Source organism: Rhamphochromis longiceps, linkage group LG12 (assembly GCF_057381845.1).
Source record: "Rhamphochromis longiceps isolate RC_006_pf linkage group LG12, R_longiceps_female_GT1.1, whole genome shotgun sequence".
Classification (NCBI taxonomy): Eukaryota; Metazoa; Chordata; class Actinopteri; order Cichliformes; family Cichlidae; genus Rhamphochromis; species Rhamphochromis longiceps.
The window spans coordinates 12,989,315-13,007,157 of NC_140568.1; the positions used below are offsets into that span (position 1 = coordinate 12,989,315).

At 40.4% G+C, this 17,843-nt stretch overlaps 1 protein-coding gene across 1 annotated transcript; it reads right to left on the minus strand.

Annotated features, from left to right (window-relative positions):
- Nucleotides 1–216: 216 nt before the first annotated feature.
- Nucleotides 217–17,357, minus strand: erlin2 (ER lipid raft associated 2). The gene is made up of 12 exons (XM_085424804.1): nucleotides 17,272–17,357; nucleotides 13,066–13,173; nucleotides 12,621–12,702; nucleotides 9,897–9,943; nucleotides 9,619–9,680; nucleotides 9,390–9,515; nucleotides 9,208–9,281; nucleotides 6,097–6,155; nucleotides 3,551–3,642; nucleotides 3,351–3,440; nucleotides 2,164–2,243; nucleotides 217–2,076 (listed from the first exon to the last, which is right to left on the minus strand). Exons 1-12 carry the CDS (start codon nucleotides 17,355–17,357, stop codon nucleotides 1,897–1,899), a joined length of 1,086 nt encoding a protein of 361 aa, XP_085280930.1. The 3' UTR covers nucleotides 217–1,896.
- Between the last annotated feature and the right edge of the window lie 486 nt (nucleotides 17,358–17,843).

Consider the following 17,843-nt stretch of genomic DNA (forward strand, 5'->3'; position numbering starts at 1 on the left):
TAAAAAGTCATGGAGTAGTAGGTTAAAAACAGTGAAAAAAACAAACAAACAAACACAAAAACAACAAACAAATAAATCACATTTTAAGAGATTAGAGGAAACTTTATAGTGAAAACTCAAACTTCTTAAAAGAAACCGTCACCCAAATTTCAGCCCTGGGGCCAAATCTAAAACCAGTTTTAATATATAAATATATAAATCTTATACACTAAACTGCAAAGAAGAAAACACAGTACTTTATTATCAGAAGACAATGCCTTGATTGTACATTCACAGCTGAAGTCAGTACAAAAACATTTGCGTGGGTGGGTGCCAGTCCCTTTGAAAAACATCACTGACAGCAAAGTGGTCCACTTTCTTTAAAAGTGTGTCCACTAACACATGATGTGAAGATATAGCTACAAGAAATTAAAAAATGACAGACGAATCAGATTACGGAAAATCTTAAAATAATAATAACTTTTTGTAAAAATGCCATTTGGCTCCTGGCCTAAAGAAATATTTGCTCACAGTGACGCTGCTTATACCAAGCACGCCAATTCCCCTAAACCAGTCGGTCCTTCACACCAATTGGTTCTTTGGAAATTTAAGCACATGGTTATCAGCGCTCAGTCGTGCATTCTGCAAACCGTCCTGGCTGTAAAACCTCAGAGATGACTCAACGTGGACTCATGAAGATTTCCCAACAGATTGTTTTCAGAATCACTGGATCGTATGACGTTTATAAGATCACTGAAGTGAGTAACAGAAAACTACAGACTGAGTTTATGGATGGTTAAAAACTCATCATCATTACTACATCCTAGAGTGTTCCTCCTCCACAGCTGCGTCACGCCACCAAAGACTAAAAGGCAATTATTAATTCTTGTCTTATGAAGAGTCTTACAGGACGCCCACGAAATTGGTTGCATAAAAATTTTGCTTAATAGTTTTGTGAGAAGCTGATGTCACACATGAATACTTTGGTTATGTCATATTTCTTTCACAGTGGGGGTGGAAAAAGAAGAAGAAAACTCCAGAAACAAATAGTCTCTTAATCAGTTATTCAATGTGAGAAACACGTATACAGAAAATATATAACAACTTCACACAGGTGCACAAATCCAGCGTTCAAAACAAGTTGAAAAAACAAACTGCAGCGATCCAGTGATGTTGTCAAATGTGACAGTGAACAGCTACCTCAGTACATTCATCCTCAGAGACACATTTGGTCCGTCTTTCAGGCAGAGAGCAGAGAAAAAAAACACTCTTGATTACAGTCTGTGTGGAAATGTGAAACACGTAACTGAGTAACAGCATGGTTTCTGCAGAACATTCACCCAAACGCTCAACCTGCTTTGTGATGGTTATTTTGCTTTTTAAATAATGACCGTATCAAAAACTAATTAAAGCATGTTTATCTACCCTGACATGAATGAGACCAATCAGCTGACTTCCCCATAGAGACGGGCAGTGTTTAAAGGTACCCTTTAAAAAGAACAACCTTTGACATTGTTGGCTGTGGGCATGCTTGAGGAATACAGCCATTACTTTAGTGGAATGGATGGTACAAACAAAGTATTGATGGATTTGGGATCCTTGATGCTTTGGCTACGTAGGCTTGATGCACAGACCATAAAAAAATCAAAAACTGAGCAGCAGCAGTAGCAAGGACATGTTTTTAAATTCTTATTTTGCTAAATGACAATAACGGATTTTAATCACACTGTGTTTAGAGGACTTCAGTGGCCATCAGGACAGAGCGAATGCTCATGTTGTCTGCTCTGAGGCTGGAGAACAGGGATTCCTAGCAGTAATTCAGATGTGTTGAGAAGTACAGACCCCCAGTAGGCAGATCTCCTTCAGCTGATAGTGCTCTGCCTTTGAACATTCCAGCAGGTGCCACTACTTTCCTGCCTAATCCAGGTCCATGATGTGCTCGGCAACAATGTCCATGGCTGCCGAGGCCTTGATGGAGCTCCCTGCTGAGCCAGAGTCCACAAACATCTGTGGTATGTCGCTCCCAAAGTAGATTTTGCTGTTGGCTGCGATGGCCTTGTATTTCATCAGCTGCAGGTACTCTGGTGTTAGCTTGAGCTGTGAGAGGGAGCGACAGGATTCCAGTGAAGGAAGGTAATTTTGCAGCCCACATTTGTCAACCACAATATGTGTTTGTGTCTTTACCTTATTGGCCTCAGCCGCTCGCTGAGACGTGTAGAACTCTGCATCAGCCTTGGCTTTCTGCCGGGCCAAGAAAGCACCGTCTATGAACCACAAACACAAACTCATATGAATCATTAGCGGCATGGCAGTTTAACAAAAACTCTACCGTAGGCGTCAGAGAGCGGGAAGCTGGAGGATTTTCTGCAAATATGTATTTGACCCAACCGCTAACTCCCAAATGCAGCAGCCAAAACAAATGCCCTTGGAAAAGAGCAAACATGTGGCAGTACTTACTGCTGAGTTTTACACTTTCCATTATCAGATTTATAAAACTGTACCTGTACCGTACTCACAATGCAGTTCACTCGATGGATACATTCATTTTAGAGATCAAAGAAATAGGATCCCTTTAAAATTTAAACAGAATACTTTAAAAATGAGCCCAGTAAATTAAATCAAGTCATTCTTATGAAATCATTCTGTTTTAATAAAAGTGCATTTGTATGAAACACTGACGTCAGACATTCACTGGCCACTTTGTTAGGTACACCTGTTCAACTAGACATTTAAACTAATGAGCAGTCAGCAGAAAATCTGTGTATTTGCATGTAATCGAGTCGACCTGCGGTTCAAAGCGAGGATCAGAATGATGATATAAGTGACTGCATGTGCTCTGAGTATTTGAGAAACTGCTGGGATTTTCCCCACACAAGCATCTCTTGTGTTTACAGAAAATGGTTTGAAAATATCCAGTAAGCCTCAGTTATCTGGGTGAAAATGCCATCAAGAGAATAGCAAGACTGATTTGAGTTGATATGAAGGCAACAGTATATCAAATAACAACTTATACCCAATATCCAGGGTATGCAGAGGAGTATTTCAAAACACAGAGCGTGTCCAGCCAAGATATCTGCATCTGGGCTACAGAAACAGAAGACCACACTGGGTGTCACTCCTATCAGCTAAGAACAGAAAGCTGAGGCTAGACGATTAGAAAAATGTTGCCTGGTCTGATGAGGCTCCATTTCTGCCACCGCATTTGAATAGCAGGGTCAGAATTTGGCAATAACACAGTAAAAGCATGTCTCCCTCCTACATTGTATCAATGGTTCTGACTCATGCTGGTGATGAATGAATCGTTTCTCCTCGCTGAATGCAAAGCACCACAATCGCTCCTCTTTCTTCTTCCTTCACTGCTGGATACAAACCTTCAATCTCAGAGATTCTTTTTTCCGTTTCCTTCTCCATGACTTTCTGTCCAAACTTGATTTCTGCAACTTGAGCCACTTTCTCAGCCTCTACAAAAAACAAAACAAAACCCCAAAACATCCAAGCATGTTAGCACGTTGAGTGCAACTAACTCCGAACAAAGCGCTCTCAACACGACAGTCTCGCTTCAGTTTCTCACCTATCACCGCTTTAATCCTCTCCGTCTCTGCCTCCTTCTCCACAACCTTCTGTGTCTGCTGGGAGATCAGCAGCTTGGTCTTCTCGCTCTCCCTGCGAACATGTTAAAGAGCAGTTAATAAAAAACAAAACAAAACAAAAATGCTTTAACTGAGAGCTACATGTGACTTCTGTGTGCAAGCTTGACTTTGGGAGCTGCTTGCTGCCGGATGTCTGTGGTTTGTTTCAATATTAACTTCCACAGAAATCAACATCATTACCAAAGAAGCTCCAAGGTTTGTGGAAGGGCATGACACAGCACTCAGACACTGGCAAAGGAGCTCAACCCTGCGTCTGCCCCCACAACTTTCCAAACCTTTATCTCAAATCTGTTATTCTGGCATCCAAACCACGTCTTGCAGCAAAATTCCTGCACACTAATTCTCTGTTTTACCTTCAGCCTCAGAGGAGCCACTAGTGTCCACTCAGGAGACTAATGACTAATGCCTTTCCCACAGACTGGACTGCCTTTTGTAACACTATGATCTCAAGTTTCAAATTCACGATGTTTTTATTACTGTCCAGAACAAAAACCAAAACGAAGTCTGTCGTGGAAACAAAACTGAAAGAAACACGTGAATCGAAGATCTAATTACCCTCCACAAACAGCAGTTATAGAGGAAAACAGGATAAAAAGCCTGACTTCCTGTGCTGCTGTCTAAACAAAGTACCAGAAATACAGATGCTACTGCCTCCCACAGGTCAGAAAGGTACTTTAGTGACCGAATCTAACAAAGTGAAAGTAGCGATACTGGAGACTTATTTAAAAAGGAATCAGTTTATTACAAGAGACTAGATTCTTATCAAGCTGTCGAAGTACACAGCTCACTGTTGTGGCTAGTGTGAACATTTCTTCATAATTTTACGCATGCACACATGCACTCATGCATGCATGCATACACTCTTTGCTTAAATAGATGTGAGTTACTGCAGAGCCCTTGGCTAGAGCCGTTTCCCTTCTGGGTCCAGTTTTTCCATGACTGCATCAACGAGTTGAAAAAAACGTTGGTTTTAATCCGTGCAGCTTTTTAACTCTTACACACACATCACTGCTTAACCAAGAACCTCCACTTTTTAGAAGGTCAGAAAAATAAAACTCACTTTTTTAGGCTCCCACCCAAAAAGTTTTATCAATCGAACTCCTCAGCAGCACAAGCTTGTTTTGGCTGCTCCCTTATTCAGAAGCGCCACGGCAGGTAGAGCCCCATGTTTGAGTTGGAAGACTTGGATGCTTCACAGCTCTACGGTGTATCAACACATTTGCCTTTCATAAGAAACATCACTGAATAGAGAATCAGATCAGAGGTGTTGTGTCAGAAAGAGCATCTGGTGTGTAAAATTAATTAAAAAAATTAAAATAAATAAATGAGACGAATCAAAAATATGTTGCGTTTCCGTTGTAGTGACCACATGTGAATAAGAGAGGAGCTCCCAATAAAACTCAGAGCTTCAGCACTGCTTTCCCTCCACTCACAGGTTGATATGAATGCTGTACCTACATCGGGGCAAAAATAGCTGATTTACTGCTTATTCTACCTCCGTTCTCTCACTTATGGCCAACATAGAAACCACAGTTTCTATTTTGTCAGTATGCACAACATGGGCGTCTGACTGCCGTAAACTTTGTAAGAACCTGAAGGAAAGCAGCAAACAAGTCCACGAGCACACCGATGATTTTTTTTGTGACCACTCAGCCTGTCCATGTGACACCAAACACACACGCGTCCTTCACACAGACTCCAAGTGGACAACAGCTCACCTGTGCCGTCTGTAGGAGCGTATACCACCAGCATGAGGTCAAGAGTTCAGTTGTGTGTTTTTTCTTTTAGTTGTGCTGGTGGCAGTGGGTCACAGTTACACAGTTTTCCATGTAGTAATGAAAGAATATAGAAATCTGTTTGAATGTCGTGCTATGGAATGTTTAACAAATGTAGTGAGTAAGTGATGGTGATCACATATGCAGGTCTACACATGATGTTCTGCTCTGATGGATTTAGGGTCATTATTAATGTTGTGATGATTTAAAGTAGTTTGTTTTAAGGTCAGAGTGAATGTGGGTGCTCACTTCACTGCTGTGGATCTTCTGCTACATGTTCACACACAACAGATCTCTGTGAATTATTCACTTTTCTACAGTTGCGTTGAATGTTTGCCATCGCCTCGCATAAAGAGCTTAAAGGATCTTCATTTAAGCATGCTTTCCCAGTAAGACAAGTCAGAGTTACACATAGTATTGTGTAATAGAGTAAATGCACCCACGGGTAACAAAGACCACATGACTAAGTACCATCTAAATTCTGTCCGTTATGTAACAACATATGGGCGTCCATGGAAGACTTAAGTGTATTAAATTATTTAATTTCAAGTTATTTTTTTATATTCTTCTCATTCAGTCCTTATAAACATCCCCAAAGGAGAAGTCTAGAAGAATCATATTATTTTTTCCTCCCCATTTCATATTCCTTGTGGAATAATTAGAAGAAAAACAAATCAAAAAACAAAACTCACATAAGCTCGTAGTTCCGGCGAATGCTCTCTGGGATGTTGGGCTTTGTGACACGGACCGCCTGTGGATAAACGGGACAGAAAAACATTCAGATGGAATGCAACGACCAACAAGACCATAAAAAGAGCTTTTTACCACCAGAGAAGCTCCTGCTGGAGAGGAGCCCAGGCCCAGTGAAGTCCTGTTTAAGAACTCTCAACCGAAACTGTTATTTCAGCAGTTCCTGTTGATTTAGAGTAACCATGTGTGGAGGAGTAATGCCCAGTGAAGACCTTAACACTCCGGACTGACACATGGCTACACTGATGAGTGCAGTGAGGAGGTGAATTAACAGTGGGGAAGAAGAAAAAAAAAATCATCAGGCTCCCTTGTAACTTTAAAGAAACACTGTTTTGTGATTTGATCCAAACTATGGGAGAGAGCCTTTGTAAATCAATTTTATGGACTGAAGACTGGGTTTAATTAGGCTAAAATTATCATGTGTAAATGATTACAAATGTGTAATGTTCCTCTCTGTCGCCTCATTTGAGCTTTCCCTTTATTAGAACAAGAAAACATTTGGCACTTTCCAAAGGAATGATTCAGAGTCAGACCCCCTGCCATCCAGATATTCAGTCAGCATTCAAGATCAGAAAAGGTCGACAGAGGATGAATAATAACGCCCCTCAGGGAACTTCACCTAAACTGAAAGTGAAAGCATCCAAGCTAAAAAGACAACACAAAGCCTCTAGTGTCTTTTTTATATAATATGTGTACTCTAAAAACATTAAAATCAGGTTTGGGGTTGGACCAATCCGAACGTCTCGGAATAACTAAATTCAATCCTTTATAATAAATATCTACAGGTCAGAATTTGATTCACAAATGTGAACCATGTATTGCATTTTGTTTGACTCAGACAGCTCAGTTGTATAATAAACTAGTGTTTCATTTCCCAGACGAACTGTAATTTCTGTTGCATCAGTAACCTAGGAATAACTCTCGTTGGTGCTCTTGGCAACCGTTAGAGGACACAGACACCACTCTAACATGTGTCCAGCAACAAAAACAAGGAGAAAGCTAAAGCAGCACAAAGGCTGGAAGTGAGATTGAACATCTGGCACTGACTGTTTTTCGGAGGAGTTCTAGCTGCACCAGCATGATTACATTTTGCTTCTTCTACAGAGTAAGCAAACAAAATGAAGATCTTAGGAAGGTTAAGCAACAGCAATTTTAAAACGGCTGACAGATCTACAGTCAGGCCTTCTTTATAATGTAAATAAACTCTTTTAACCAAGTTATCTTATCAACACAGTCTTACTCAGTCACAAAGGTATGCTAATTAACAAGGCATGCAGAGACTAAAGCCACAGCTTCCACTTTAATGAAGACATAATAACATACAGTCCTGGTCAAATGTTTAAGACCACTTGAATGGCAACAACAACAAAAAAAATATTTTGCATGTTTGGATCTTAATAAAGTTCCAAGCAGAGCTTCAACATACAAGGTGAAATGGGAGTGGGACCAAACATTTTTTGGAGCATGCAATTTATTAAAAACAAAGCTTAAACTGAAACAGGCTGTTTTACAGCTGATCAAAAGTTCAGGACCACATGCTTTAAAAGGTCAAATCTGTGCAAAAATGTGGATTCATTGTCATTTTCTGTCAGATAGTCACACTGTCATGACTGTCTCATGGCTGTCCGTCAAGACACTGGATCCTCAGCCCAAATTAAGGCTGTTACCGGTGCCGACTGCAGCCCCATAACCATCAGACGGCATCTGAGACTGAAGGGCGTCAAAGACAAAAAATGTCTTCAAAGGCCTCGCCTCCTTGAACGCCACAAAACTAACTGTTTGGACTTTGGAGGAGAGCACCAAACATGGGTCAGTAAAGTTGGAAGAACATTTTCTTCTCTGCTTTTTCCTTCAGTGGAACAATGAAGCTTGAGGAGGTGCAGGGGTATCAAACATGTCCAGATGTCACAGAGAGCATCCCTCATGACTGAGGGCTCTCGTCTTTGTGTTAACGCCTGTGTTTTTCACCAGGACAACGCTACAGTACACAATGACTGCAGGACAAGGGACTTCTTCCAGGATAATAACATCACTCTTTTGGACCATTCTGCTTGTTCCCTTGATCTAAATCCAATTGAGAGCCTTTAGAGATGGATGGCAAGTGAAGATTACAAAAATGGACAACAGTTCCAGACAGTAGATGCCCTTCATGCTGCCGCCTTCGTCTTCATCTACCACTTGGTGAAATGGTCCCACTCACCTCATGGAAACACTTGCATTAAGCATACCGCAACTGATTTTTGAAGTGAAAACAAAAACGGTGGAGCTGCTCATTACTGAGTTCATGTTTGGAACTTTTGAGGGGCTTACAGGGTTTTTTGGAGGTGTGATCCTAAACTTTTGATCAGCTGTAAAACAGCCTGTTTCAGTTTAAGTGTTTTTTTTTTCTCAATATATTGCATGCTCAAAAAATGTTTTGTCACACTCCCATTTCTTCTTGTTGCATGTTGAAGCTCTACTTGGAAACGTGTTAAGATCCAACCATGCAAAATATGACTTTTTAACATTTTTCAAGTGGCCTTAAACTGGATCGGGACTGTATGATGAGACATTATGATAAGAAATCACAATGTGGATCACAATGTTAGCATAATATAAGTTGACTGATCCAGAGCAGGTAATGTTTCCATGTACATGATGTACATGGAACAGAGTCTGAGAGAGGACAGAGGAATATGCAAACCTGTAGAGCTGTGTTTTACTATACTGTAGTATGAGTATATGTTGGAGCAGTAAGAACTGCACATTACTACAAATGACCATGCACTTAATTAGTAATGTAGAAAAACTTTTTAGACCTGATTTCTAAGTCTGGTCTAGACTTTAAGGCTCAGTAGGGTTTATTGGTATTCAAAGGGTGTACCCGATCATGCATTCCCCATTATCTCTCATTGAGTCTTGGGTTTTGTCGAGTCAGCTAATGCAAAGAAAGCCCTGCTGTGTGGTACACCCTGTGCTGTCAGCAAACTGGAACTGACAAAGCTTTGACCTCATATTTACAATCACACTGAACTTCATTCTGGCCTGGGGTCTGTCTGATCCTCTGCCTTTACCTGAATGATAAGTCCAGGCGCCATGTTTGTTAGATCCTCTTGTAGCGTCAACTTCAGATTTTCATCAATTTGGTCTGTGGCGGAAAAGTGTGCAAAAAAGGCAGGTAAAGATGAAAAGCTCTGAAACACTTCTGGCTCTCCAACTGTTAACAATGGCGCCCTGAAGCCCCCGCGCCCCTCACCAAACAGGCCGATGTAGACCTCCTGCAGAGAGTGAACGCTGCAGAACTGGTTGAGTTCGTGGTGAACTTTGTTGAATATCAAGGCTTTGTCATAGTCTGCAGTGAAGTTCCTCACTATGTCATACACTGTAGAGATAGAAGTTTTAAAAATTACATTTTTATATATGGAGTTACAGCTGTCCCGATGATATTAGGATAAACACACTGTGTGGTGAAACGCTGAAATTACCCGCCGATGGAATGAGGTAGTTCACCACTTCTATGCGATCAAAGTAAATCATCACTCCTCCACTGAAAACAGAGACAAAAAAGCAGCATATCATTCAAAAGCTTTTACCCAAACACCAGTGTGAACTGACAGGGGCTATTTTTTTGGTTGTTCAGACACACGTTGGTGAACCTCTGATCCCTGCAGCGTTGGAGGTTGTGTGTGGGAGTCTCTATTGTGTCATGATAAATGCTGAGTTTAATAAGGCTCGAAACCACATCCAAAAACAGCAAACTAACCTTGTTCCACATGGTACGTTCTTCACTTCATCTGTCTGCAGCGTCGTCTACGAGATAAAGATCACATATTCGACATGTTGTTTTTCAACACTTCAAACTCCTTTTATTGGTTCCAACATGCTAATAAAAACACTCAACCAGTAGGACTCAGAGGAAACACAGCAACAGGACATCACATTGTAATTATATACCAGTGCAGCACCACAGAGAGCCTGACCAACATCTCAGTCTGGAGTCATTTTGTTTCTCCTCGTAAGCCTAATTAATGTGGTCTTAATTCTAAATACGTGGAGATCATTCCCTGCTAATATCAGGACTCAAGAGCACTCCGTATACACATGATGAGATGTGGTCCTGCAGTCTTTGTCTTAACATTACAGAAGATTCAAGATTCAAAGTGTTTATTGTCATGTGTCACAAGAGAAAGGGCATTTCTCTGTGCAATGAAATTCTTTCTTTGCTGTCCACCCACAGATGCCAATTAATATATACAATTTGCCTCAACACGGGAAACCTCACCCGGCCCGGACACGGAAAGGATTGACAGATTGATAGCTCTTTCTCTACAATAGAAATAGAAAATATAAATACAAATAGTACAAATAAATAAATGAAGACAGAAATGGAGACAAAATATGGAGGATGGAGGATGACTTGGATGGAAGGATGGGATTATTTAACAAGAGTAATGGACATTTTTTGGTTGTAACACCAAATAACCCCAACTAACAGTCTTTTTGGAAATCATCGTGATGCCACAGTGAATTTGACCTCTAACCTTTTGGACGTAAAAGGGCATCACTTCATCAGTCATAGTCAAAATGTCCTTTGTGAGGTCACTGAGCCCTCAGTGACCTGTGACCACCAAATTGTAATCAGCTCCACCTTCAGTTCAACTCGATGCTTGTGCCAAACATTCCATTAATCCCTAAGATATCATGTTCACAAGGAGGAATGATGAATTACGCCTCCATTCACAGCTGTCATACGCACTCGCCAAAAATGGAAAGAATACACTGCTCAGTGTTTCTCAGAAATATTTATTCTATATCTTTCAGGACGTAGACCGCTATCTCTGCATCATATTTCTGTCTATGCACAGTCATGCAGAAAATAAAGCGCACCCTCTTTCAGTCCCAAAGCTTCATACATAAGGACACAATAAAACATTGATCTGGTCCTGTTCATGCATGTGACATCATTGGGGTCATTGTCCTGCTGCATGACACAATTTTGGCCGAGCTTAAGCTGTCAGACAGATTTGACCCTATGATACTAGGATAGCAAGGTGCCCAGGTCCTCAGCCCCCCACCACCGTGCTAATATGAGGTGTTTTTCTGATATGCTGTGTTTGGTTTTCACCACCTGTGGCACTCTGCATTACATCTCCACTTAAGTCTCATCTGTCCAAAGGACATTTTTCCAAAAGTCTTGCGGTTTGTCCAGTTTCTTGGAACAATATGATTATTACTGAGCTACAAACAGAACGATAACATGCATGCAAAGGCTACCAAAACCATAACCCCCTTGCTAGAAGCAATAATGTTTCACAAATACAGTGGTTTACCTCAAAGCAATTGGGCTGTATGGAAAACAAATAATATCCATGCCCCTAGCTACTAAAGCCAAAACAAAGACAGAACTCAACCTGATCAGTTACTTCAGCTTTAACAAGAAACTCTTGATTACCATCAGCTGCATTCAAACCACTAATTGCATAAAACTGCATTTTCATTTTTCCCCAACGACTGCAGGTAGTAGCTTGTAGCTAAATCTGATACAAAGCATCTTTGCTTTGTTTATGATTAGCGTATTTTGCAGCCAGTCCCTGAAAAGAAAGAAGAGATCAACAATCAAGAATGAACAGTGTATGAAAACATTCTGTAGAGACGAGTGTCTGGATCTGAAAAGAGAAGCTTCTCTCCTACAGGGCTACAAGAAGGGTGGACACTGACACCAGAGACCGAGCTCCAGTTACCTGAAGCGTCTGGTTGTAGCTGCTGCTAAAGGTGGCCCAACTTGCTGTTAAGGTCATGGAAGTGATTAATGTTTAACAAAATTTGGCTTCACCGTGCTAATCTTTACTCAGACTGCTTTTGTTTTAAACGCAATACAGTTTGAAGATATAACAACTTAGTGTGAAGCTAAACAAAGAGCTTTTCATGTGTCTAATATATTTTCCCATCTTACGTTGCAAGTACACTGTAATCTTCTGGGAGCGGGCCATATAATGGCTTAACCATGCCCACTTATATTTTACAGTAGAGGAGACACTCCTCTGCACACACCTTTTGAAAGTTATGTTTAAACAGTGATTGAGAAAGAAAGAAATCATTTACACTTGGCTTATATGGTCACATAAGACTTTGGTGGTATTTTTTCATAAGTTTGCATGGGGAGAACAATCCTCCTCACATGGATATTCATTCAAAGAAAAGAACAATTGAACAACAGAACATCCAGCATTCACATCATCACTCCATAATACAGCCCACCCCATGGAAAGCACAGCATATTTATGACGCAAGGTAAGGAAATATTGTTTGTTTTACTGCAAAATCACCGTGAAATTGTTTACTTTTGTGTTACCAATAACAGTATGACATTAATAATATTTATACTCTTTTTATTTATTTTGTATCCCACAGACAAAATGTGACATAAAGCGAGCAATGTTCAGATTATTAACCTGAGAGTTCCAATAAAAGGACCGGCATGACTCACCTGCACAGACTTGTATGTGGTGATGAAAGGAAGCATAAGATGGAAACCAGGACCGCTCGTGGTGGTCAGGAGAGCCCCTCCCCTGTGTGACACACAGTTAGAATCAGTAAAATCATTAAAACAGAAAACTTCCAACCTCAAATTAGAAACATCAACCTAGAAATTTTCCAGGCTTCAGAGGACTCATTTGTGTAAAGAGCTCCAATTAAACAGGAAAAATATGCAATGAACCAATTATTTACTGCATGTCCATGCAAGTGATGACATCAAAATATCCTGAAGCTAAGATGGCTTATAATAGCTAACAGCTGGTAATTACAGTGCTCACCGTGGGACAGACAAGATGCTAAAAGCAAAGTGATCTGAAGCAGGTGCTTGATTCTGGAAAGTTGTGCAACAGAGGAGTGTAACGCTAATCTCCCACATAACAAGTAAAACAGCTCACCTGTAGTAAACTCCAGTGTGCCCCTCATCAATCTTGTGCACAGAGGCCAACAGCGCTGCTCCACCAAGAGCAGCAATTATTGAGAATACGGCACCCCACTGTGCCATCCTGGCAAGAAGACAGGAGAGACAGCATGTGAAAATAATGAGCAGATGGAGCTTCTCTTCTGGTGTTTTCACACCGACGGTCCTAATTACAATCAAATGCTCACACAATCATCCAGCTACATGTCGCAGAACAACTGTCTATCCTGCCAGCGGGCCACAAAGTGCAGCAGTAACACACTGGAGCTTCCTTCTACCTCACTGGTTTATCTCCTCTCAGCTCAGGCTTAGCCAGACATCAGCTGTGACCTTGTCACACTTAAAGAGGATTGAGCACCGTTGGCCTAGAGACAGCTCAACGCATTGCCACTTAAGAAAACACGTGCAAATGGTCAGAACGCGAGCCAACACAAACTCAAACGCGCCATGGAAGTAGCAACAAAAAATTTTTCCAAGCAAAAAGTTGAATTTGACATTTAAGCTGACAAGCAGCTGACTTCAATAACTTCAAAAGTCCTAACACATCGGAAAAAAACCAAACAACAGCATCCTGGTCTGTTCATAGATTTTTAGTCGATTTGTAGTTTTAATGTGCAACATCTGTCGCCAAATGAATGAAGACATGTTCTTGGCTGGCTGGTGTTTAGTCCATTTTTGTTTGTTTGGTTTTTTAAACTGGAGTATACTGAGCTCGTTTGTCACTGAGTGACAGTGATTCAGAAATTGTTCTCCAGGCTTCCCGAAGGAGATTCAAACTCCTTCTTTCGATGTTTCTGCCTTTTGTTCAGTTTCCTGTTATGTTGATCCCACACTGCTTCAATAAAATTTGGATTCATCACTCCTTAAGGCCTGTTATCACATATTTTCAGTCCAGTCCTTGCGTAATTTGGCAAATCTCTGTCTTTTCTCCCCGTTTCCCTTCCTTCAGAATGGCTTTGACAGCTACCCTCTCACTGAGATCATTTCTGATGCGACCTCAGCAAAGAACTGGTGGGATCAACAAAAGGGCCTCAAGTCCTGTTTCAGGTCTTTGGAGTTTTTCCTATTTCTAAGGAACATAACTTTCATATTCTGCTCATCTGCATTAGATAGTTTTTCAGGCCTGCTACTTAATCTACTTAATATTTTGTCCTCTGTTTCAGCCAATAGTTCTTTGTGCCTGTAAAACTGTTATCTTTGTCATTTCTCATAGATGTAACTAAACAAATGAGAACTTATGATGACTTGTTGTGACACGCTGCCAGTAACAAAGTGACAAAAGGCAAGAGTTCAATATAGTCTCTGCTCAGTTGTCTGTTAGGTGCAGAAACAACACTGGTTCATCCCTTGAGTTTTCTGCTCAATTGATTCAAGAGTTAAACGGATTAACCAAAAAAGAACAAAAAAAAGAGAGAGAGAGAGAGTTTTCTGTTCAGCTCCACCCCCGAGTCTTCAGATCCAGTTTGGAAACATGGTGATAGCTAGTAATGTCAGCTTCACAACAAGACGACACCAACTAGCGAGTGACATAATTAGTTCATTAGCTCTACAGTCTCTGGTTTTAAACTGTGTTACAAATTAATCTCCCCTCCAGTGGTTGTGGTTTTCCAAGTATGACAAGTTGTTTCTGTCTCTACACGCTCAAGCTGTTTCTACAGGATCTTATTTGTGCTGGAACCATTACAGCATGAGAAACAACACCACTCATTTTACTGATGTCAAAAAATCGATGTCTACAGGTTACAGCATGTGGAGGAAAGAAGGCTGGATTCAAACTTACTGATGTGCTGCACACCACTTCTTTCTCAACAGGGCAGTGTTCAGGTGTGTTAATACTAATTAGATATTTAGATATATTAATATAGGATAGATTTCTATATCCACTTGTGGTCAGATGTTTCCATAAAATCATTATGAGCATGAATGTCATTGTAATTTTGTGTTTTTAATTATTTTATTTGAACTGTTCTTTTTCTGGGGTGGAAGATTGCACAGTACACATCTTAAGAGAAAAAAAAAAGAAAAAAAAAAAGAGTGTGGTGCACACGTTATTTTTATTTTGGACTTTCTCTAATCCACGAGGCTCACATGTATATACAGGCACAAATTTACACATACAGGCCTGCTTGTATTTGATTTAATGTCTTAAGTAGCACCAACAAGCTTTGATATTTGACCACTTTTCTTGGCAGAATTGGCAGAGTTCACTAAATTGTTAGGCTTCCCGGCACAGACTCGGCTTTTAAACACAGTTTAAAGTTTTCATACTTGAGGTCGAGGCTTTGAGAAAACTATTCCAGAGCATTAGTGCTAGCCTGTTTTATCCGTTCTAAAACAAGTTTTAATGTGTGTTTGGGATCACTGCTCTGTTTCAACACACAGTTGTGTACAACTATTAAACATCTAGCTGCTAATTTGAGTTGGAAAATTTGGAGTTAGCCCCCTTTCTTCATTACTCCATCCACTTTGTGCAGTGTTCCAGTAACAGGGCAGCAAAACAGCCCAAGAACATGATGTCACCACCATTCTTGGCAGCTGGTTCAGAAGTTTTTAAATCCTTGCCTTGACCACTTCAAACATATATTTTGTCACTGTGCTCAAATAACTAAATCTTGTCCTTATCTGACCCTAAAACTTTTCTCCAGAAGGCATTTGGCTTGCCCATGTGGACAGCTGCAGATTTCAGTGAAGCTTACAGGCGTTGATTTGGGAGCATCACTTCTTTCTTGGTCGACATCCTCTCAGTACATGGTGATGTAAAACTGGCTTCACTGGTATTCCTGCAGTTTCTGGATCATGGCAGGCTTGAGTCTTAGTAGTTCCTGAACACCCCATTATGAATTTACTCTCATCTGTGGGGTAACAATTTGCCAAGGTCTGGAAGAAGACTCCAAGTGGTGAAACGTGTGAATAACTCCACCTACGTACAGACCATCCCAAATTGTGAAATTCTCCTCCTTAGATCTGCACCGTGCTCCTGGAACTGTCTCATTGTGCTGAGTACCGGCGAATACAGTCAGTGCTGTCAAATAAATCTTTTGGCAAAGATAACATACCAGTCATGAGGACTAAATTAAAAGTCCTTGGCCTTGTCGAGTTAAAACAAATTGTAGAACTTTTGGCGCCATTTATGGAAATATCTAAGTGAGCGTATGATGTATTTGAGCCTGCATGTACACTCTTGACCTTGTGTGGATCAACGAAAATCCCAAATAAATTTAAATTTGTGGACCCAACCCTTGTTTTCATACGATCATTAAAGCTGACTGTACAACCATTTCACACTAACAGCTCACTGAAAACTCCAAATTGCATCCAACACATTTATGCCCATGCTGAGTGTGTCTAAACTTGTGACCACAACTGCAAACTTCCTGTTGACTAACTTGACCTGATGGAGCTAGATATGGAGCCATTTCAGCTTTGCTTAGTAAAGATTTGCAGAGATGTAATCTGGTAACCCTGCTAACTCAAATGGCTTTTATAAATACAATACTTAAAAACATATGGAGAGATATAATCCAATTTTGATTTCTCTACTGATCTACAACCTTTTGCTTTTTAATATACAATAGTGTTGGATATATTTATTAACGCTGCAAACTTTAAAAACAATGAAACTGGGTTTGCTTCCAGTATTAAACGTTTAAAACAAGTTGTGTGCACTGCTTCCTCAAATAAACGAACACACCACCATTGCAGCATTTCAAAGTTCAAGTTAACGTTGGATTAAATTTAAAACACACTTAGGCGAAACATGTACGCCGAATAAAAGGAAAGACCCTAAACATCTGACTGTAGCATGAAAATTATTAAAATGGGACAGCCACGTACGACATACAACTAAACCAAATGAAAAAATCCAAATATTTGAATGGGATTCAGATTCATGGGCTTCGTGGCTTAGCAACAGTGGGATATAAGTTGTTACATTATTGCTGCCCCACAGAAAGGAGCCTCTTTCAGTGGCAGACCTTATCAAGATGTCTCAACCTTCACTTGAGTGTCCGTTTTAAAAGCTTAACACGAGGCCAAACACTAAATCATGTTTAGCTAACACTGCTAAGTAAAACAACCTTAGCCAGTCTCTTTTCTTCTAACATGCTAGTGGCATGTGAAACGGCGATGGTACATAGTTTAAATATGCAGGAAGGCACATTTCGGTAGCTCAACAACATCTTACCTGTAGTTTCTGCTAAGATGACAGCAACACAAATAAGAAACACCTCCGGTACTTTCTTTTTCGTTTTCCTTTTGACTGTGCGGCATCTTTTGCTTTTTTTACTTGCGCCCTCTGGCGGACAGCCAGCAAACCGCATGTCCCTCACTGAGCCAGAGCTATCTACGGGGTCAAGTTGAAGATGCAGTTTTGTTTTGTTAGTGTTGTAGGGCAGATGATTTACTGTGTGCACCACAGTTTTAACCTCCTAAGACCCGAACTCTTCCACGGCATGCATTTTTAATTTCTCTTTGATATTTGGGCATATTGGGGTATGTAAAAACAAAGAATTACCAGATTTATTTATTTATTTATTTATTTTTTTTACCTTATTTTTGTTTTTAAGAAAAATAAGAGCCACATATGAGGATATTCACTTAAAATTTTGATAGAACAGTAGCAGTATAATGTCCTTGTAAAAGGATATCAGGCCCTTGTAGAGCAAAATTGAGTACTTTGGTCTAAATAACCCAAAATGTGGTGTCCACATATGTGGACGCCAGGTCCTAGGAGATTAATATGGTGGGGGTTATTAT